This window comes from Ceratotherium simum, chromosome 7, assembly GCF_057802395.1.
Source record: "Ceratotherium simum simum isolate JZ-2026a chromosome 7, ASM5780239v1, whole genome shotgun sequence".
NCBI lineage: Eukaryota > Metazoa > Chordata > Mammalia > Perissodactyla > Rhinocerotidae > Ceratotherium > Ceratotherium simum.
In genome coordinates this window covers 25,433,545-25,456,098 of record NC_141906.1, presented here as the reverse complement: position 1 = coordinate 25,456,098, position 22,554 = coordinate 25,433,545, and the positions used below count along the sequence as shown (strand labels likewise).

At 39.2% G+C, this 22,554-nt stretch overlaps 1 protein-coding gene across 1 annotated transcript; it reads left to right on the top strand.

Moving 5' to 3' along the window:
• Positions 1-521: 521 nt before the first annotated feature.
• On the top strand, positions 522-20,342 carry LOC101404056 (E3 ubiquitin-protein ligase TRIM34). The gene is made up of 8 exons (XM_004418313.3): positions 522-833; positions 5,746-6,234; positions 6,882-6,977; positions 7,608-7,838; positions 12,705-12,727; positions 13,958-14,058; positions 14,363-14,389; positions 14,675-20,342. The coding sequence occupies exons 2-8, from the start codon at positions 5,815-5,817 to the stop codon at positions 15,238-15,240; spliced, it is 1,464 nt and encodes a 487-aa protein (XP_004418370.1). The 5' UTR covers positions 522-833; positions 5,746-5,814; the 3' UTR covers positions 15,241-20,342.
• The last annotated feature ends 2,212 nt before the right edge of the window (positions 20,343-22,554 follow it).

Sequence of the window (22,554 nt, the reverse complement as noted above, 5' to 3'; positions counted from 1 at the left end):
CAGAGCCCAAAAGTCCCAATTCACCACTTAAGGCTGGTAGTTCTCAACTTCAGATTCATATAAGAATCACTTGCAAAACTTAATTTTCTTTAATAATCAATGCTATTGAGATACATGTTATGGGCAATAATATGCACCCTTTTAGAGTTTGCAGTTTCATGAGTTTTGAGAAAGTTCTACACCTGTGTAACTACCACACAATCAGGATTTAGAAAATTTCCAACACTCTAAAAAGTTCCCCAGGTCCTTTGTAGCCAACTCTTCTCAGTACCCTCTATCCCTCTTCCACCCAACTCCCATCTCCTAGGAGGTGGTGTAGTGCTTTTTGGGGGCAAATGCAACATCGGACCTGAAGAGATGATTCAAGTTGGCAGACTGAATTGAGGGCCTGTGCACAGCCATGAAAGTGGTAGGAGACATTCGGTGCCCAGCTGGCCTAGGAAGCAGAAAGGGTTAAAAGAGTTTCTCAACCTCAGCACTTTTGACATTTTGGACTGGATAATTCTTTGTCATGGGAGCTGTCCTGCATTGTAGAATGGTTAGCAGTATCCCTGGCCTCTACCCACTAGATGGCAGTAGCATCGCCCTAGTTAGGACAACCAAATTGATCCTCAGACTGCCAAATTTCCCCCCCGGGGGCAAATCCTCCTTTCTCCCCATGAAAACCACTGGTTTAAAGTATTACTCTTTCTCTGGTGGCCCTAAAGGACTACTGCTCATTTGGCCCAGAAGCTCCTTCCGCTCTCTCTTCCTGTTAGCTCCAAGAATTTCACTTTCACTTCTCAGCCAGCTCCTCGGCAGAAACTACTTCACGAAGACTGAGCCCCTGTTTGGTGAGTAAATCCTGACCATACCTGCCCTGGTTTTTCTTCACCACTTAAACCAGGAGTCAAAACTTCTCTGCTGGGACCTAACGATGTGTGGGGAGGTTTATGGGAGGCAGAGGGTGGGAGACTCTGGGACGAAAGTACTAGGCGAAATTGGTGAGTTTAGTTTGTGGCCCAGAATTGTTCTGAAGGGAAGAAAAGCCAGCTTGCAGTCTTCCTGCTCTGAGTGCAGACAGATGGCAGCCTTGAGTCTGGAGAGGGTCGGCCTTGAAAGAAAGAAATGTTAAAGAGGCAGAGGGCCTTGTTTTTTTCCTGGAGGGGCCCTTATTTCTCCAGGCTGAACAGGAATCTTCTCTCTTTCTCTCTCTCTCTCTCTCTCTTTCTTTTAAAGAGATGAACAGAAAGTCTCTTCTCTTCTGTCCACCTCTAACTCCTCAGAAGAAAATCTGGTGAAAGAGGTCCCTGTTTTCCAAACGTGTGAAAGTCCAAGCTCCTAGTATGAGGCATCAGAGACAATGGAGTCTTGGGGACATGGCAGGGGTAATATTGAAGCTGATTCTTTCACTCCCCTCCTGGCAACCACCAAGGGGCTGTCTGTGGCCTTCCTGACATATCTTTAGCTGTTGGGCTGCCTGAAGACAGCTGGGTGGATGCCTCTGAGTCTGCCTTTTATCCTGGGTCCTTCTGAGCTCCAGTCTCAGGTATCTACTTGCCCTTCCCTGAATAGACCTGCTGACTCGTACTTCCGTAGCCCATTGGCACTGGTGTCCTCACGTGCCTTAGGGTTTTTCCTTTATCATTCTTCCTCTTAGACACACCTTTGTGTTGACTGTTACCTCAATTTCTCTCTGTATTTCTTTCTTCAGAGCTGTTTAATAAAAGTTGATTATTGCTCAAGAGGAGCCCAAAGATTCACTTGTCTTGCTAAGAAGTTTGCCCCATCAAGTGACACCATGTCCTGTCTTAAGCTCACTTGTGAGCAATTTGCACATTGATTGACATGTTACATATATTCCAACACGTGCCCATCGTGTGCTATACTCCCACTTTTCAGAAGTCACTGTTACTGCCTGCCTGTGAGTCTGTGCCTTACTCCTGGATAGGGTCCATTTCTGCTCAGATATTGATTGTCTCCAGGGTCAAGGGCAAGGCCCAACACATAGGATGAAATGGATTTATTTATTTTTTAAAAATTTAATTCATAGGACCTAAGCAGGCTGCTGGTGTGAAAAAGTGCAATGACTATCCATTCAACATAAAATAAATGTTGAATACACATAAGAGCTTACATTCTAGTTGAGGAGAGATCATAAACAAACAATAAATAATGGATATGGTATATAAGAAGGTGGCTAATATTATGAGGTAACATTTTTAAAAAGTTGAATTAGAGTGAGAGATCTGCAGTGACCTGGAAAAGCCTTGCTAGAGCTCTTGGGGAGAGGAGCACTCGTGTGGGACAGATTTAGCCCTGGATTCTAGGGGTGGCTGAAGCAAGAGTTCTGAGCATAGAGGAATGGGGAGGGGAGAGGCAATGTTTCTGAGTTCCACAGGTCTCTGGATGCCAAAAAATGGTCCTACTTTCCCCATTGGCAGTTCCTGACTCAGGAACCAAGAGAAATGTCTAGGATGTTGTCTGAAAACTTTGAAGGACATCCTTCCCTTCACTTTTCTTCCTGAAGACATTTTCATTTTACTGTCTAACCCACAGAGAGGCATAGAGTTTGCATTATTGTGAGTCCAGATGTTAGGAGAAGACTCAAGTGTAGGATATAGTCATCTGACACTTATGGCAGCCAGCTGACCTGGAAGTTCTGTCAGGCTGATGCCACTTGTGTTCCCTTCTCTACTTCCATAACTGCTGTTGGCCTTTTGGGTCTTTCTTGGGCATTGGTGGGGTCACTGCGCATGTGTGGGGGCTCTGGCTTCTCTGCCCCTTCCTCCTTCTGTGGCCATTATGGTGACAGCTGTTTTGACGTCAACTTTTTGCAGCCCCACTATGAACACTAGGCCCACAGCCCCACAGTAGAAAACGTGTTCCACTCCTTTTTCCTCTGGAAGCTCTTGGTGTTTCATAGCATTGGTTGGATACTGAATAGAATAAAAAATCACAGAGAACCCCATGCCCATCATTGGCTCATAGCTTCAGTTGTAAGCGGAAGTGGACATTATCATTATGTAAACCCCTGGTCTTGACAGTTATCAGAACCTGATCTAACCAATTGTCTCTACAGCCAGGGCTAACAGCATATAGCCTTTAGACAATTATCAGTATCTGGATTACACCTACACATTCAGCCTTATTCCTCATCAGGTTAACTCCACGGATGATTGAAGAAGTGGGCATGTTTCTAGGTTTAAATGTGTCTTCATACAGCTTTCATCACACCCTCACCCTTTCCTTTTAGAGAAAAGGGAAGATTTATAATTTGTTACATACTTCAGATCTTTCTTTAAGTATCAAATCTTTTCAACTATATTAGTTTCCGAGGGCCAGTGTAACAAATTACCACAAATTTGATGGCTTAAAACAATAGGAATTTATTTTCTCACAGTTCAGGAGGCCAGAAGTCCAAAATCAAAGTCCTGGTAGAATTCGTTTCTTCTGGAGGCTCTAGGGGAGAATCTGTTCCATGTCTTTCTCCTAGTTTCTGGTGGTTGCCAGCAATTTTTGGCATTCCTTTCCTTGTTGCTTTATTACTTCAATTTCTGCCACCATTGTCACATAGACTTCTTCACTATGTGTCTCTGTGCCCTTTCCTTTTCTAACAAGGACACTAGTCACTGGTTTACAGCCCACTCTATTCCAGTATGACGTCATCTTAACTTGATTACATCTGCAAAGACTTTATTTCTAAATAAGGTCACATTCACACAGATGAACACATCTGTGTAGGAGACACAATTTAATCCATTAGAGCAAGTATCAAGACATTCATATCTTCTGAGAGCTTCCTTTTTTTTTTTGCCTCACAGTTCCTTGTCCATATTGTGTGCAGGTTCTGAAAGTCAGTGTCACCATGCTACCACTCTGTTACATGCCCTTTGACCGACCACCAGCAATAATTTCAGGTTTGGTTTGCCATTCCCACTCATGTGACAACAGGACATAAACCAGCCAGGTTCACTTAGCTTAGCGGGGGCATACAGGACAGGAGACTACAGCGTGTCGGCATAGCTGCCTCAGGTGAGCTCTGAATGAGGGTCCATACAGTAGCATAGGGGATACTTTATCCCCCTCGGTCATTTGTAAGAGAACAAGACCAGGTGGATATGTATGAAACTAAGATAGCTTAGGTAAGTCTTATTGTAATAGACTGATTTCCTTGTAAGAACCAGGAGCATAGCTTCAAGGACACTGCAGGAGAATATTTCATCACAAGAGTCACAACCCCCTTGTGGAAGCTGAGGTGTGTACTTACCAAAAATAATAAAAATAAAATAAAAAAGTACTAGGAGAAGATAATGCCAATGTCCTTTTTACAGCAAGAAAGGACTTTAGCCTGATGATAACCCTTTGTTCCGACATGTCCAATCTAAATTCCAGTCCTGTCACATTTATCTCACTTTGTCTCTCTCTCTCCTCTGCTTCTCTCCATTTCCTCCATCAACTGGTCCTACAACCTCCCATCACTGATCCCTGCTCTTTGGAAGAGACTATCACTTTTAGATCATTTTGGATGTGTCACATTTCTGATCCTTGCAGGCTCATGTAATGCCAAAGGCCTAGCAGCTCTCTGCACACTAGCCACACTGGCATTTTAAAACTTGTAGCAGATGCTGTGTTCTCCATCAATAGGGCCTGCATATATGTGATTCCTTTTCCCTAAAATATTTTTTCTTTTTCTCATTCCATATTCCCTTTTCATCATTCAGCTTTCAGTCAATCCTTACTTATTCAAGGGGGATATCTTTTATATTCTCCTATTTGGCGAATTATTTGATTTCCCAAAAACGTGTACCTCTGTGTGATAGTGTTTATCACATCTGCCAGATCTCTGAAAGAGGACCCTGAGGACATTATATTCACCTCAATTCAACTTATTGAATTGAATAATCTTTGTAAGTCACCTCATGCTATTTACACATCTGAGAAAATTCTTATTTCTTAAGGATTTTTGTGTGAGGAATAAATAGGTCAACGTGACTTATAAATTGTAACTGGTTATACAATTATTGGTGATAAGATTACTTCCTTATTTTGGTCCTTGCTGTTTCTGTGGGTGTATCTGGGGAGTGAATATGAGGGTATGGGAGAGCCCTGTGTGGGACAGGTATATTAGGAGGTAAATACTTCACTGGAAATCATATTTCTGGTTCCAAAGCTCACCTACTGGAGAACAGCTAATCAACGGGAAAAAAAAGATGAAATACTGATTAAAAAAAAGTCTAATCACCTATGGAGAAGTGAGGAGGTTCTTTATACATTCATCAAACGTTGTGTTCCTGTGGGTTCTAGGCACAAGGGATGCAGGAGTGAATAAAAACGAAGTGCCTGATCTATGTGTGGATTACATTTTAGGAGTAGAATAATTAAAGAAAGATATTATAAATTATATAGTGATAATAAGAAAAAGATGGCAAATGTACATTGAATGATGTATTGGTGGTTGTGCTGTTGGTAAATTAGTTGTATTAGGCCTTTCTGGTGAGAGGACACGTAAGGAGAGAGCTGACGGAAGTGTAAGAGGAAGTCATGCAAATATGAAGGGAAGGATCATTCCAGGCTGAAAGAAAATCAAATGTAGAAGCCTGATGCGTTAGTGGCTTGCCCAGGCCACTGAATTCCATTTCTGGTTTCTTTCGCTCTTCCTTTTTGCCCTTCAATATTTCCATCTTGGCCAGTCCTTAATGTCTGCACAATTAGAGTCCTTTTTGTTTGTGCCATTCTTACACCATCTCCTTTCAATCCACCCAGCCACCCAGAAATCTTTAAGCAAGAAGAACCTCGGGAGTTAGGACAGGAAGAAGCCAGGGAAGACGTGCTATGGCTTTAAAAATTCTGAAGAACACGCAGGAAGAGGTGACCTGCCCCATCTGCCTAGAGCTTCTGACAGAATCCCTGAGTCTAGGCTGTGGCCACAGCTTCTGTCAAGCCTGCATCACTGCAAAGAACAAGGAGGCAGAAATCAGCCCAGGAGGGGAAAGCAGCTGTCCTGTGTGTGGTATCAGATACTCACCTGGAAATCTATGGCCAAATCAACATCTGGCCAACATAGTGGAGAGACTCAGAGAGGTCACGTTGAGCCCAGAGGAAGAGAAGAGAAATCTCTGCATGCGCCACGAGGAGAAACTCCTGCTCTTCTGTAAGGAGGATAGAGAGGTCATTTGTTGGCTTTGTGAACGGTCTCAGGAGCACCGTGGTCACCACACATTCCTCATGGAGGAGGCAGTCAAGGAATGTCAGGTAGGGCCCAGGGTGGAGGGAGACAGGGTAGAAGATGGTACTTGGTGAGAAATCTCACCTTTCCATCCTTCTTTACTCACCTTGGCACCATAGTACTGAACCCTGTAATCTCCCTCCATGTATGTCTCTTACCCTATGCTCAGCTTCCAATACCTGAAGGACACTTCTAGGTATTCCTTCCATTTACATAAAGGATAAGCCTAGAGTTTACAGCCTAGACTCTTGGACAAGAGTGAGAGGTTTGCCTTTTTTCCCATTGGTTGTATGGATGGGGAATTCCTTTCGAAAGGTTAACTTTCACTGCTACTCTCAGCAGGATGGTTGCTGTTCAACATTATGGATTGGATGTGGAAAGAGTTTCAGTAAGAGGATAGAAGTTTCCTTTCTGCAGCAAAGTTGATACTTACTCTAAGAAAAGAGAGAATAAGGCTACTCTTGGTGAGGGGATGGTGACTTCACTCAGGAATAAAGAATATATTCACCTCCTGAGATTTTCTCCCATGTTATATATTCTAACCACCAGATTCTAATCACAGTTTCTATAAACTAGTTTCTTCTGAGATCAGCCTGATTTCTTCCCCATTTATTCTCTATCCAGGTACTGAGAAAGCCCATAGCTTGACTCTGGTGTGATTCCTTTCTCCTAGGAGAGGCTCCAAGTGGCTCTGGAGAGGCTCAGGAAAGAGCAGCAGGAAGCCGAGAAGTTGGAAGCTGACATCAGAAAAGAGAGAACTACCTGGAAGGTAGGAGGAGACTCTTCCTGAGGGATTTCTGAGCCTGGAATCTTGGCAGGACCTCCAGTCCAAATCACAAGGAAGCCGCTTCCTCTTTGTCCTCTGACATTGAATGACACCAGAAACCATTTGACTTCTTTGTCCTGCCTCTGTTGGGGATGAGGGCTGGAGAGTGGTTTTGTTACAAGTAAACACAGGTATTTGGAATTGAGCATAAAGACAGACTCCATGATGAGAAAAGCTGAAGAATTCTGTCTTTTATTCTTCTTTCCAATGAGGCTTAGATACCTTCAGTGGAAGACACTGGGCAAAGGACCAAGATTTTCCTTAAGGTTCAAACTTGGGATTGTAGTAATGCATGGAGGCACAAGTGTTCAGGACAGCTGTGTACAATCTAAACCTCACTCAGGTTTTATATTTTGTTCCAGAGTTGGCCTAGATAAGAGAATCTGAGGCCTGTTTTGGAATATAATGAAAGGCAAATAGTAGGAGAAAAGCAGCTTTTCCAAAAATTGCCCTCCGGCCTCTACTCTCCTCCTGGTTCAAACTCCCTGAAAAAATATTTTTTTTGCTGGATCCTAATCCTTTGCACAGTAGGCTGTCAGGCTGACAGACTCTCTCTATTGTTGAACCTTGCAGTATCATATACAGACTGAGAGACAAAGGATACAAACAGAATTTAATCAGCTTAGAAGCATCCTGGACAGTGAGGAGAAGATAGAACTGCAAAAATTGGAGGAAGAAGGAAAGAAGACACTGGATAAGTTGGCTGAGGCTGAGGATGAGCTGGTTCAGCAGAACCAGTTGGTGAAAGAGCTCATCTCAGATCTGGAGCGTCGCAGTGAATGGTCAACAATGGAGATGCTGCAGGTAAGAAGACTCACCCAATCTGAGATTCTCGAAACACAATCTAAGTTATTTTCTCTTCTGTGTCCTTGGGCTCTAATTCTGGTGTTGACACTAAGAGGTTCCTTTGGCCTTGTAGAGCCCTTCTTTGCCGTCCATTCCAGATGTCAACATTCCAGGGGAATGTCTCATTTTTATTATTTTATGAAGTAAGGGAATACATTTGACCTTGGAGAGAAGACCCATGGTATCCAGTGATATTCTTTAGGCCCTTGTTATCTGTAATCTAGTGTTGGACATTTGTCAAGCTTCTTTCCACTCATCTTAGCCACAGGCAAATACACACATTTTCAGGTTTAAGAAATGTATTCTTTTTTTCAATTAAAAAATGCATATTTGCTATTACAAACTTCTCTTATTAGATTGTTTTTTTAAAAAAAATATGGAGTGATAGAACATGGAGCCTTTTCTTAGGAGGGGTGGGCAAATATTTGGATAGGAAGTATCACACCTGAATGGTGTGAGTGTGTGTTTGTGCATGTGTATGTGTGTGTGCATGCACTCCAGGAAAGGATGCTGGTACAAATCTGTAGATACTTGATGGAACAATTTAAACTAATGTTAAAATTTAAACAGTTTTTTCTTCAAATCATTAATAGAGTGACCATTTTCTTGAGCCATGAAGTATGGGGACATTCAGGGAATTCTAGACTTTTCATAATTTTTGCTTGATTTCTTGTCTGTCTGTTTCCCTGTCTTTGCTGGATTACCAAACACTTCCTTTTTTTTTATTCTTGATATCAAGCAGAATGATAATTGATTTTCATTTCTTGGATTGTTTCCTTTGTCTCTGATGCTTACAAAAATTAACTCAAAGTGGATCAAAAATCTAAATGTAAGAGCAGAAATTATGAAACTCTTAGAAGAAAACATAGGTATAAATCTTTGTGACTTTGCATTAGGCAATAGCTTCATAGATATGGCACCAAAAGCAGGAGAAACCAAAGATAAAATAAATTGGAGTTCATCAAAATTAAAAACTTTTGTGCTACAAAGGATACCATGAAGAAAGTGAAAAAATATCCCACAGAATGGGAGAAAATGTTTTCAAATCAAATATCTGATAAGATCTTGTATTCACAATATATTAAAACCTCTTACAACTCAACAATAAAAAGACAATCCAATTTAAAAATGAGCAAAGGACTTAAATAGACATTTCTCCAAAGAGGATATATAAATAGCCAATAAGCACACAAAAAGATGATTGGCATCTTTAGCCATCAGGGAAATGCAAAATCAAAACCACAATGATATACACTTTATATTCATTAGGATGGTTATATCCCTCAAAATGGACAATACCAAGTGTTGACAAAGATGGGGAGAAATTGGAACTCTCATACATTGCTAGTAAAGATGAAAAATGGTGAAGCTACTTTGGAAAACTACTTGGAAGTTCCTCAAAAACTTAGAGTTATCATATGGCCCAGCAATTCCATTGCTATGTGCATACCTAAGAAATTTGAAAACATACATTCACACAAAAACTTGTATACAAAAGTTCATAGCAGCATTGTTCATAATAGCTCAAAAATGGAAACAACCTAAATGTCCATTAACTGATGAAAACATAAGCAAAATGTGTTATATCCAAACAATGAAATATTATTTAGCTATAAAAAGAAATCAAGTCCTAATACACATTACAAAATGAATGAACCTTGAAAACATAGGATAAGTGAAAGAAGCAGACACAAAAAGACCCCTTTTGTATGATTCTGTTTATATGAAGTCTATAATTGCCAAATCCATAGAGACAGAAATTGGATTAGTAGTTGCCAGGGGCTCTGGAGAGGGGGAAATAGGAAATGATTGCTAATGAGTATATGGTTACTTTTTGCAGTAATGAAAATGTTCTGGAATTAAATAGTGGTGATGGTGCACAGCATTGAAAACATATTAAAACCTACTAAATTATGTACCATAAAAGATGAATTTTATAGTATCTTAATAATATCTCAGTAAAAACAAAAAGGTTTTATAGGTTCACTCCTTTTCCCTTGTTTATAGCTCATCCACAAGCTCTTCACAACTCTTTCAATTGCCAACTTCTTGAAAAGACTATTGTGTTTATGTCACTTGTCCAGGCATCTGTTCCGTTTAAGCCAATTTAAGTTGGTATTTGGTCACTTGCAATAAAAACAACGCTTAAAAGATAAAAGTTATAAATTTTGTGGGATTAGTATCCCACATTTAGATAACAACTTCAAAGAATGGCAAATGGGCCAACCAAGGAACTTATTCTTTTACCAGATTAGAGAGTTTGGGTGTTCCTTTCCAACATGTTAAGACATATGCTGTTGATTGTGGTGCTGCCCCTTCACAATCCTGTTTCTTGAGAGTTCTTATAACAGCTTTCCTTTTATCAGGATCATCATTGGGATGGATCATTGATCATTGGATCATTGTTGTTTGCTGGAGGGGCTGTTGTTTGTTTGGGGGCTATGTTTAACACTGACTGGGAAGAATGAGCTGACAAGAAATGCTGAACCCGAAAATTGATGCAAAAATTGGATGAGATTTTAGGTTGTTTCCCTTAGGAAAGGAGGCACTTCTACTTTTAGTGTTCCTGTAATAGTATTATTATATGGGACCATTTTTATTTTTGAAATTTTATGGCATGACAGACATGTGAACGACAGTAGGCAGCTAAATGATGATAACACCTATTATTTTTATCTGTTCAATATCCATTCCCTTATTTTCCTGGTAAAAACACCTGGATTTCTTTTTAAGGAAACCCCAAAATGTGTATTTCCAGCCATGTACTTGTTTGGGACTGAGAAAATCAGCATTTTCAAGGATGGATGAGTTAATCCTATGTAAATCAGTATATCTAATTCCTGTATTCCCACCAACCACACAGTGATTATTTTAAGTTGGACATATGACCCAATTCTGGTCAATGGCTTAAGGCCTCAGAATTGTATTGTCACTATAGTGAAGAAAAAGTTGTCCTTCTCATGGAAATTATATCAGCGAAGATAATTTAAACCAGGAGATTCAAGTTGCTATCAATTAAAATCTGGGAATACTGTCAACAGGTAAGGAAGAAAAGAGAATTATGAGACACAGAAAGGCCAGATCTGTGACAGGATTTGAGCTTCCAGATCCATCTTTGACTAAAATAATATCTCTCTGGCCACAATCCTCTTTTTGTTTATTTATTTATTTTTTAGTTAAGGCATTTTTAGTTGGCTTCTTTGTCATGTACAACCAATCTATACTAATTTAGAGAGCGAAACCATTCCTTTAGTTGTAAATCGAGCTGGGGGCATTTAAGAGTAAGACCAAATGTATTGGTACGTATTGTTCAAAACAAATAAATCCATAGTAGTGATGATGTGAAAATGCACATGGCCAAAAGAAGTTAAAGGTGTGGAAGGGACTGGCTTGGTAAGATGTTTTAGTGTTTGGAACAGGGACTGAGTGAATATCAGTACCACTTTTGGAAAGTGGGCATAGGAGAGGGAACAATATGGTTGGTGAATAGTAGTTTATATTTTAGATATTATGAGTTGCTGCTACCTGTTTATTCTTCATTGTGTAATGTATCATCCTGGGTACATAACTAGAGACAATAGACAATGATTAGATTACGTAAAGGCTGGAATCAGCAGCACCTGCATGTGAGGTAAAATTTAAAAACTGGAAGGGGTCACCTATAGCCAATGTATAGAGCAGAGCTTTTCTATATATAAGATCATGTATTCTGCAAATAGAGATAGTTTTTCTTTGCAATATAGATGCTTTTTATTTCTTTTCCTTACCTAACTTCCCTGACTAAAACCTCTAATGCTATTTTTAATAGAAGTAGTGAGAGAAGACATTCTTGCCTTGTTCCTGATCTTAGAGATCTTAGGGAAAAGGCGCTCAGTTTTTCACCATTAAGTATGATGTTAGCTAGGGGTTTTTCATAGATGCTTTATATCAGGCTGAGGAAGCTTCTCTCTGTTCCCAGTTTGTTGTTATTATTCCTTTTTTGTTTTTATCATGAAAGGATGTTGAATTTTGTCAAAGGCTTTTTTTCTGTCTCCTCTATTGGAATCATCATGTGGTTTTTATCTTTTATTCTATTCATATGATGTAGTATATTGATTGTTACCAAACTTACATTTCTGTGATAAATCCCACTTGACCATAGTGTATCATCTTTTATATTTTGTTGGATTCAATTTTCTAGTATTTTGTTGAGGAAATTTATATCTATATTCATAAGGGATCTTGGCCTGTAGTGTACTTTTCTTGTGATGTCTTTGTCTAGCTTTAGTTTTAGGGGAGTACTGGCCTCATAGAAGAAGTTGGGAAGTGTTCCCTCCTCTACTATTTTTTGGAAGAATTCGTGAAGTATTTGTATTATTTGTTCTTTGAACTTTTTGCAGAATTCACCAGTGAAGTCATCTGGGCCTGAACTTTTCTTTGCAGGAAGTTTTTGATTTCCAGTCCAATCACTACATGTTTTAGGTCTATTCAAATTTTCTATTTCTTCTTGAATCAGTATTGATAGTTTCTGTGTTTCTAAGAATTTGTCCGTTTTATCTAGATTATTTAATTTGTTGGCATACCATTGTTCATAGCCTTTATAATCCTTTTAATTTTTGTAAAAGTCAGTAGTCATGTCTTCTCTGTCATTCCTGATTTCAGTAATTTGCCTCCTCTATCTTTTTTCATAATATGTCTAGCTAAAGGTTTGTCAATTTTGTTGATATTTTCAAATAGTTCACTTTTGATTTCTCTGATTTTCTTTATTGATTTTCTATTCTATCTTTCATTAATCCTGCCCTAATCTTTATACTCCTTGACTCATGTTTTCTCTCTTCTTCCTAGGACATGAGTGGAATCATGAAATGGTGCGTATGGGTGACCTGGAGTGGTGCTTTTTTGTGATGAAGAAAGGTTTGTAGCCATGGGAGTTATCTGGTAGCCAATCAGAATGAAAAATCTCCCAAAGCAGGAAATTTGGATGTAGTATCATTTTAAATTGCTGGTCATAGAGGAGGATTTAAGTGTTTCATGTCTTTTGAGATTGGACCACATTCTATGATAGTGAATTTGGTAGTTGGAGCTCACAGAGTTATAGGGCCAGTACAGATAACAGGGGTCAAGAAATTCACCATCAGACTCCTATGACTTCACTCATTTTATTCACCATTTGTCCTTGATCTTGTTCCTGTATTTCATAAGTACTTGCCTTATCACATGGAAGGCTTCATCAAGCCCTAAAATAAGTTATGGGGCAACTCTTTTATATTTTTTTTTGCTCACATGGAAATAGAAGAGACCAGGTCATTCTATGAGGTTCTCTTTAGATATCCAAAAATAGACCCGAGCCCCAGGGTTAGTGGTTTTGACCCTAGTGTCAATAATTAATCTCTTCTTGTTCTCACACTTCAGAAGCATATATGGGAAAGTATAGTACTTGTGTGTAAAGTTGCCAACCCATCTGGCAGCATCAAGTTCCTTGCAAACATATGAAATTCTAACCATTTTTTATTTCAGTGGTCATATCTTTTCCTTTGTCAAGTGTTTTTCACTTTTTTCCAGAACATCTGAAATCTCAGATTTTATTTGTAGGCCACACCACTGGAGTTCAGGCTTTTGACTAGGGCACAAGATCACAGGCTCTCTAAAAGGAGACCCACATGACAGGCAGAATCTGTAGCTTGACTACGATCTGCCTGGGAACACACGTCTATGGCCCCTCCCTGGGAGATCCACTGTGATGGCTTTTCCACATATTACATACATTTTTTAGAGGTGGCAAAGGCTTTTCCTATACATTATTTCATCTAATTTTGTATTATTTCCACGAGGTATCAAGGGAAGGGCTAATTATTCCATTTTTAGAAGAAGAAATTGTTTCTTTGAGGTGAAGACCTTCCCAATGTCACACAGAGGTTAAGTGGGAACGTAGACATGAGCACATTTCTTCTGGCTCCAGCGTCAGGACTCTCCCTTCTCCCCTCCTCAGGCTTCTCAGGGAAGAGGGTTCAAGTGCATCAACAGAAGGAAAGGAAAGCAGCGGTATTGGAGTGACACAAGGGAAGAGATGTAGGGTCAACCTTTTTTGTCATTTCTAGGAGTGAGATCTGGAAGCTGAAGAAGCCAAAAACTACTTCCAAGAAACTGAAGAGTGTGTTCCGTGCTCCAGATCTGAGGGGAATGCTGCACATGTTTAGAGGTGAGGAGAGCCGGGGCAGGATTCTGGATGTGGAATTTTTGTGGTGTCAGGGACTAAATTGGAGAGCTGGTATAGTTTCAAAGAGAGGATAGGAAGGAAGAGGGTGTTCAGAGAAGAAGGGATATCATTGAAGAAGATATGGTTATATCTAGGAGAGTTGGCTAGGTATCTGATTTGTCCTTTCATTCATCAGTTCATAGCCTCACAGTACTCCCCTCCCCTGCTTCTACTCTGGAGAAGAGATAGGTATCAGTGCTTAATCATTTGCTTCTAATCAATATCACTGAATGTTTTATCATTTCAGAGCTAACACATGTCCAGTGCCACTGGGGTAAGAAGAAGTTATTGGGTCTTCAAATCACTCTGTTTTGATATCTTTTCAGAAGTTTGTGGTTTCAATTAGATCCCATAGTATTACTCCCATGTGTTCTCATCTCATCACCTCCATATATATATATATGTGTGTGTGTGTATATATGTATATATTTACCCTCTTCCCCAACCAATCAATACATGTTTTTCCTAGTCAATTCCCAAGTGTCCTCTTCACAATGTCACCAGATAAATCTACTGCATATTTGTCACCTGAACTTATAATTTTTTTTTTTTCCTGCAGTGGATATCATACTGAGTCCAGTCAACCTAAATTTGAATCTTGTACTTTCAGAAGATCAGAGACAAGTGATGTCTGTGCCAATTTGGCCTGTTGAGTATTATAATTATGGTGTCTTGGGCTCCCGATATTTCTCCTCAGGGAAACATTACTGGGAAATAGATGTGTCCAAGAAGACCGCCTGGATCCTGGGGGTATACTGTAGAAAATGTTACCGTAATACAAAGTTTGATGTTAGGCGAGCCACAAATCATCAAAATGTTTACTCCAGATACAGACCTCAATATGGCTACTGGGTTATAGGATTACAGAATGAATCGGAGTACAATGCCTTTGAAGACTCTACCACCTCTGATCCCAAGGTGTTGACTCTTTCCATGGCTGTTCCTCCCCATCGTGTTGGAGTTTTCCTAGACTATGAAGCAGGCACTGTCTCATTTTTCAATGTCACAAACCATGGGTCACTTATCTACAAGTTCTCTAAATGTCCCTTTTCTCAGATAGCTTATCCATATTTCAATCCTTGGAACTGTCCAGCTCCCCTGACACTGTGCCCACCGAGCTTCTGAACCTTCTGTTTTCCTCGCCCACTTCTTGTAGTGCCCCCTGTCTTTGGTTTCATGTCTATAATTTAGCTCATCTGCATCATCTTTTCCTTGTTGTTTCCTTTTTAACTTTAGAACTTTTACTCATCTTTGGGATGTACAGTGTATCTAGTTAGAGTTAGGAGAGATGCTTATTTACCACTTACCCTTTTTTTGTGTTCTCAATTCCTCCTAAAGACAGAGCAGTATTGATACAACATGTTTTCCCTCCCATATCTCCATATTTTCCTTTATTTCTGATCTGAGGAGACACGGGAAAGCCTCTCTGCCACCCTCCACGTTATCTAGGACAGTCCATAATCACCTCCCACCCACCAACAACGACTAAGGAGTCTTTGAGTGTATGTTTGTTTGTTGCCTATGATACAGCAGTTCCATCAGAGAGTCAATGAAAGGAAAACATAAGCCATACATGTACCCAGAGTGAAGATTTTATGTTCAGAGTGTTTGATTTCAAATCTTGCCTCTTCTTTTACAAGACCTGTAATAATAAATAAATTCTGGGTTTCTTTTTTATAAAATACAAGTTAGGATTTAAAACTCCACCTAACTCTTAGATTGTTGTGTAGAACTAAGTGTCATTCAATGTAAAACAGCTATTTAAGTGTCCTGCACAATATAATAAATATTTTCCCTCATGATTACTGAAAAGTATAAGCTGTGTCAGTGTCCTGTGCAACAGATTTGTGCCCTTAGAGGAGGAATAATTGATTCTACTGAAGTCTCATTTCTCAAGTTCCAAGACTCCACTGTCAAGATCACTCCAGTTCCAGTCTTGTTCTCTAGAACTTTTTATACTAAAGCTTAAGGCCCTTTATTGGAAGTGGGTCAGAAAACTGCAGAAGTGTGAGTTTCCGAAATCTGTCCAGCAGAGGAAGCTATATCTAGGGACAGCTACTCTTATAAGAGACTGGCTTTTGGTGTTCAGGCCTTTTCCTTGTGGTAAAACACTTGAGTATACACCGCATATAAAATATTATGAGCTTCTCTTTTCTTTTTTAATGAGTTTCATATGCAGGATGACAAATAGACTTACCCAGGATAGCAAAGGTACAAACTTTCTTAGAGGAGTAAACTAGGGCAAACTAGGCAAACTGTTTCCCAAAGCCCACATCAAGATATAGCGAGGTAATAACTTGTCCCAGGGGAATGAAAAAGAAAGTACTTGGCCTGAGAATTGTATATATATACACACTCATACTTAAACACACACACACACACATATATAATTATGTGTGTAAATATATATACATAGAGTATCTTTATCCCAGTTAATCTTTAAACATATGAAGAAGGAATTCCTATCAGATATTTAAAAGAATATATAAACTTATGAGATATTCCCCAATGTCCCATGGCTAATGAATGGAGGTGGCAGGATTAGAGCTAGGTCTGGGTTTCTCCCATACAGGTGTTCTCTCTGCAGTATAACCCCAAGAAAAGGTAGAAGCCAGATTCCCTAGGATGTGGGGTAGGACAGAGAACCCACGGGATGCTGATCTACAGAAGGACCTGGGAGCATCATGGGAAAATCTTGGGTTTCAGGAAATAGAGTTTGATATGCTCAATCCATGTAGCCATTAATGAAGCAGCAGCAGGTCATGGTAATGGCTAAAACCAAGTTGAGCTACTTCATGACCAGGGTGCTCCTGCAGGTGACATGATGTAGAGGGTGTACACTGTGGACAGTTGATAGCCTGGACTTTGGAATTAGATAGAATTTCATTATCATAGTGATGTTGCTAATTACTGGCCTTTACTAAATAAAATTTAATTGGATTCAGTTTATCATCAGAAATAAATATACTAAGACTTATGTGATAGAGATATTGTGGGAATTAAGTAATAAAATGCTTATATAGCTTCCTCATTTCCTAGCATATAAGCACTGATCCAGATTGGTGTTGATTAATTTTCTCTGTTTTTTGAAACAATTAATGTTAAGAATGAATATTTATCTTCTTTAAATATTAGTACCTTTGCTTTCCTTTGAAATAGAAAAACATGATTAAAGAATCATGGATCATTTCTTAATGTCATCTTTTTGCATAATAAATATTTCTTTTTTAAAAATCTTTGAATATATTTATTTCAACTTACAGATAATTATCTAAGTACAAAATGACATTTTTTTCTACAAACATTCTTTTTGACTTTGCTATTTAATAGTCTGATATCGATCAGTCTTCTTTAAATTGTGGTAAGGACGCTTAACATGAGATCTAATGTCTTAACAAATTTTTAAGGAGTTGCTATTCAACAGATATAACGTTTCAGTTATGCAATGTAAATAAGTTCTAGATGTCTACTGTATAACATTCTGCCTATACAGATATGCGTTGCTTAAGGAGGCATATATTTTCTGATCAACGGGTTGTTAAGCAATTTCATCTTTGTGCAAACATCATAGAGTGTACTTACACAAACCTAGATGGTATTGCCTACTGCACACCTAGGCTATATGGTACTAATCTTATGGGACAACTGTTGTATATGTGGTTCATCATTGACTGAAATGTCATTATGCAGTGCATGACTGTAACTAATAATGCTGTATTGTGCACATAAAAAATATTTCTTCATTATAAAAGAAAGTTTTACCTTCTTCAAAGCTACTTAGTCTGTTTTTATTTTAATTACTGGAAGGGCCTCTTTAATCTAAATGAATATATTAGGAATAAGTTGATTTGACGTTCTTTTCTTTTTTTAGGAAGATTGGCCCTAAGCTAACATCTGTTGCCAATCTTTCTCTTCTTTTTTCCTCTCCAAAGCCCCATTACGTAGTTGTATATCCTAGTTGTAGGTCCTTCTAGTTCTTCTATGTGGGATGCCACTTCAGCATGGCTTGATGAGCAGTGAGTAGGTCCTTGCCCAGGATCTGAACCGGCGAACCCAGGCCGCCAAAGCAGAACGCGTGAAGTTAACCAGTACACCACTGGGCTGGCAGCCGATTTGACATTCTTTTCTATTTCCATAGTAATTCTCTCTCAATGGAACACTTTTTCTCTGTTTGCTCAGATCAATCTCTATTCTTCAGATTGCTGTTTCCCATAATGACTTACAGTGATAGAGGAAGGGTCAGGAGTTCAGTCATGAGCTCCCTCAGCAACGGTGTAGGTCAGCATTTCCGTTTCCTTGTCAGCCTCATTCTTTGCAGTGAGCTGAAAGGCTACAGCAGTCCTCAGGAATGAAGTAAAGCCTATTCCCCTCCTCCGGTGAGACAGAAGGGCAAATGCTGCTCCAGTGTGTTTTCATCCAGCCCATGATGATGTCCCAGTGTCTTTTGGCATTTTCATTTCTAACTCTTTCCCAACCTACTGATGAGATGAGAGAAATAGAAATAATGGGTTACTTGGCCAGTCTCTGCTCTGGTCCCTGTTTCACGGGAAACTCTTCAGTTCTCTATTCCGGGTTAGATACATCCAGTCTCTCTCCACACACACCTCAAACTCTCATCCATGGGCGCTGGGGGAAATTGAGTCTTATCCATATTCCCTTTCACCTCTGCTTTCCTGTCAGCCTATTGCTACAATGACTGAGGCCATAACTCATTAAGAAAACCAGTTCAAGATGTAAAACAAGTTAAAGGGGAAAGTACCTGAGTTAGCAAACACAAAGGAAAAATTCAAGACATCTTTTTTTTGACAGCGTCTCCTGTCCTCAAACGAAGCTCTTTCCTCACAAGAGTATGAAGCCTATAAGTAGCTTCTCTTTAGAAAATGTCCTGAGAGGGAATTCTGGACTCAAAATAAAAAGTTCAGTGGGTATCAAGTGTGGATTCTCTCATGATGCAAGTTCTCTGAGCGGCAATTACTCCATCTTGTCCTTCTGGGACCTTAGGATTGTACTAGGGTGTGAATTTGGGAGATGGGTGTCCACAGTGGAAATTTGGGGGAAAGGATTCATGGGAAGAAATCTCAGGGAAGAAGCAGGCTTCATCCTGCAGGGTCATTATGAACAATGAGCAGGCAGTAATATCTACAGCCATCACTAGTTGGAGACCAGATGTTTCTAAACACTGAGGACCTGAGATTCTTATTGGAATAGAGAGACTTGATCTGCACTCAGTGATATGGGATTCTAGTAATTATCCATTTTCCCCAAGGATGATGATGGGGGATCTATTGATTCTGACTCCTAATCTTCCATATTGTCCAATTCCAGGTCTGCTTTTTTATCTCATACCTATAGCAACTCCACCATGCCTCCCAGTACTATGAACCTTCCTAGACCAGGTGACTCATCTAATCACTCAGAGTGGCAAGTGAGGGATTGTTTATCTCCTCAAGGTAGTTTATTTTGGGACATTATTGTAAAAGTATGTTTAAATTTAATTTTCCAATTATTCACTGCTAGATTATAAAATAAATTGCTTTTCAATGTTGGTCTTGAGTCCTATGATTTTGCTTAAATCAGTTACTAATTCTAGTAGGTTTCTCTTGATTTATTTTGATTTTCTACATAGACTGTTATGTCATCTGAAAATGGAGACTTTTATTTCTTCCATTCTGATATTTATGCTTTTATTGTTTTTCTTGCCTTATTTTGGGGGCTAGGATGTATATAGTTCAATGATGAATATGAATGGTGAGTGTTGACATGTTTCTTACATATATCCAATCATACAGAGAATGCATTCAATATTTGACCATGAGTATGATGTTAACGGTAGGCTTTTTCTCATTTCCTTTTATCAGATTAATACTCCTAATTTATCATTATCATCAATGGATATTGGATTTTGCATGATGATTTTCTGCACGTATTTAAGCGAACATGTGATTTTTACCTCTTTGTTTCTCATTTAATTCATCTACTTGTATAGTTTTTGTATTGTATTTTAGTAGTTGTTCTGTGGTTTAAGCTTATGTTATTACTTTAATTTTTTTTTGATTATTATGGCTCTGTTCATTATTTTCATATTGGATCATTTTTATTAATTTACTTTTAAGTTCACTCAGGCTTTCTTATGAGATCCTGAATTTCCCCTAAGCCAACCCTGGATTGGTTTTATGAATGATTGTAGTTTCTAGTTTTAGTATTTCAATTAAAAAGGATTATTTCTATTTTCTTATTTTTGATATTTCTTATTTTTATATTTGATATTTCTTATTGATATTTCTTGTTTTCTCATTATTGTAAGCATATTCTGTTTTACATCCTTCACCCTAGATATAATAGCTGCTGTGAAGTTCTTCTCTATTAAATACATCATTTTGATTATTTGAAGTAGGTCTGCATTGATTGCCTCTTGAGTATAAGCCATGTTTTCTGGTTTCCTTTTATGATGAATGATTTTAGATTGTATCTAAAAATATCCCAGGGGAATTGTGAATGAGCTGTACAGAGTCTGGATTCTGTTTATTTCTCTGAAGAATACTTTTTTTTTTTTCAGGCAGTAACTTCATTGAACACAAATCCTTAATTCTCCCCTGCATTTTACAGCAGCTGAAGTCTCTGTTCAGTTCTGTTAGCCCTAGTGGGGCTGCTTGTCATCTATCTCACACAGTTCTGAGATTTGGTCAGAGTTCTTATGTGCAATTTGGGATCTCTTCTTTTGGATGTCTCTTTTACAGATATTCTCTACCACTTTCCAGCTCTGTGGTATCCCCATATGCTTCTTGTTCTTCAAGCTAATAAGTCTCTATGTTGCTAACTGAGTTTTAACTGTCCCACCCACAACTGATTGAGGTCTGCTTTCAAATGAAAAGCCATAAAACCAGGAAACTCACTCAATACTGTTCCCTTCTTCCAAGTGTCCATTGTACTGCAGATTCTAACTCTTTTGTCACTCTCATTTAGTTTCCTTTTATTTATTTACTTTTTTACCTTTGTCCAAGGTTTGTAATCCTGATTTATGGGTGCTATTTTGTTAGAACGAATACCTCCATTAGTGGAAATGGAACCTCAGTTTGCTTGCTTTGCATATTCAGCAATGATGGTATGGAGTACAGTGGTTAATGCAGAGATATTAAGAATAGATGTCTTTTTAGTTATATTATATGCTTGAAACTGGAGGGGATGGGAGAGCTCAGAGAGTAACTGCGTTGTGGGACAAGCACAGCACTAGCAGTATTGATTGCAATGTTCAAAAGAAATGAGCTTCCTTCTCCAAAGACCTCTTCCCTGTCCAATACTTATTCCCTTCCCATTCCTTCCACAGATCAATATCCATGCTTTTACTCCTCTCCCTGTGACCACTCTTCTAGGATAAATCCTAGTTCCAGAAAGAACTTCCTGAGAAATCCTAGCAAAGAATGCCATAGAGAAAGAGCCTATGGAGTCTCCATGGGCCACAGCTCAGGCTTCTGGACCACTTCTGGACAGAGAGCAGCAGAGAAGAGTGCTATGCCTGGCCTGCTCAGGGATGAAAAAAATCCTCTGAGGAAGAAATAGGGGAAAGTCAGAGAGTTCTTTGAAGCTGAATAATGTAACATCTGCCAGTGGATTTGGCAGCCTTAATTGTGTGACAGCTGCCCTGCTCCCCAGCCTCTTTTCTGTTTACTAGTCCTACCAGATTTCCAAGTTCAAACTCAGGGATCAATTCGGTTCCTGAAAAACCACTAACCTTGCCCCTCCTTCTCCTTAGGCCATATCTGCCACCCAGAAACAGAGCTCTGCTGAAAGATTATGAGGAAGAGGAATATGTAGGAGGATTTTCCACAAAGGGGCATCTTGACAACTTTTAATAAAACAAAACGAGATGCTTGATTGGTATTAATAATGTGAAAAGATATCAGAAGAAGTGGCATGATAACCAGACCCTGTGACCGATGAGAAAAGGGGGTTAAAGTAGGAATGTCTCTTTATTTGACCTCCTGTCTTCCTGTGAAAATCACACTGCACCCCAGACTGACTCACTCAGATGGCAGATCCCAGTCAAAGCTCTATCATTTTTCCCCCTGACTTCCTCTTATATGACCAGATCTTACTGGCATAAGGTTGACTTTGAGCATTACCACTCCTATAACATCCTCCTTGTACCCTTAACTCCCCCAAGTCTTTTTTAGGCATACATCTTTTGAAATAGTGTAGTTCGTCTGTGTCATTATCATTACCGTTATCACAGTTCATCTGTGCCACTTAACACAGAGTTTTAGAATTGTTTCATTACTATATTAATCAGGATTCTTGAGAGAAACAGAACCAATATGATATATATATATATATGTATAGGCTCAAGCGACTATGGAGGCTGAGAACTTCCAGGATCTGCCATCTGCAAGCTGGAGACCCAGAAGAGCAAATGGTTTAATCAGTGGGGACTGTAATCAGTAG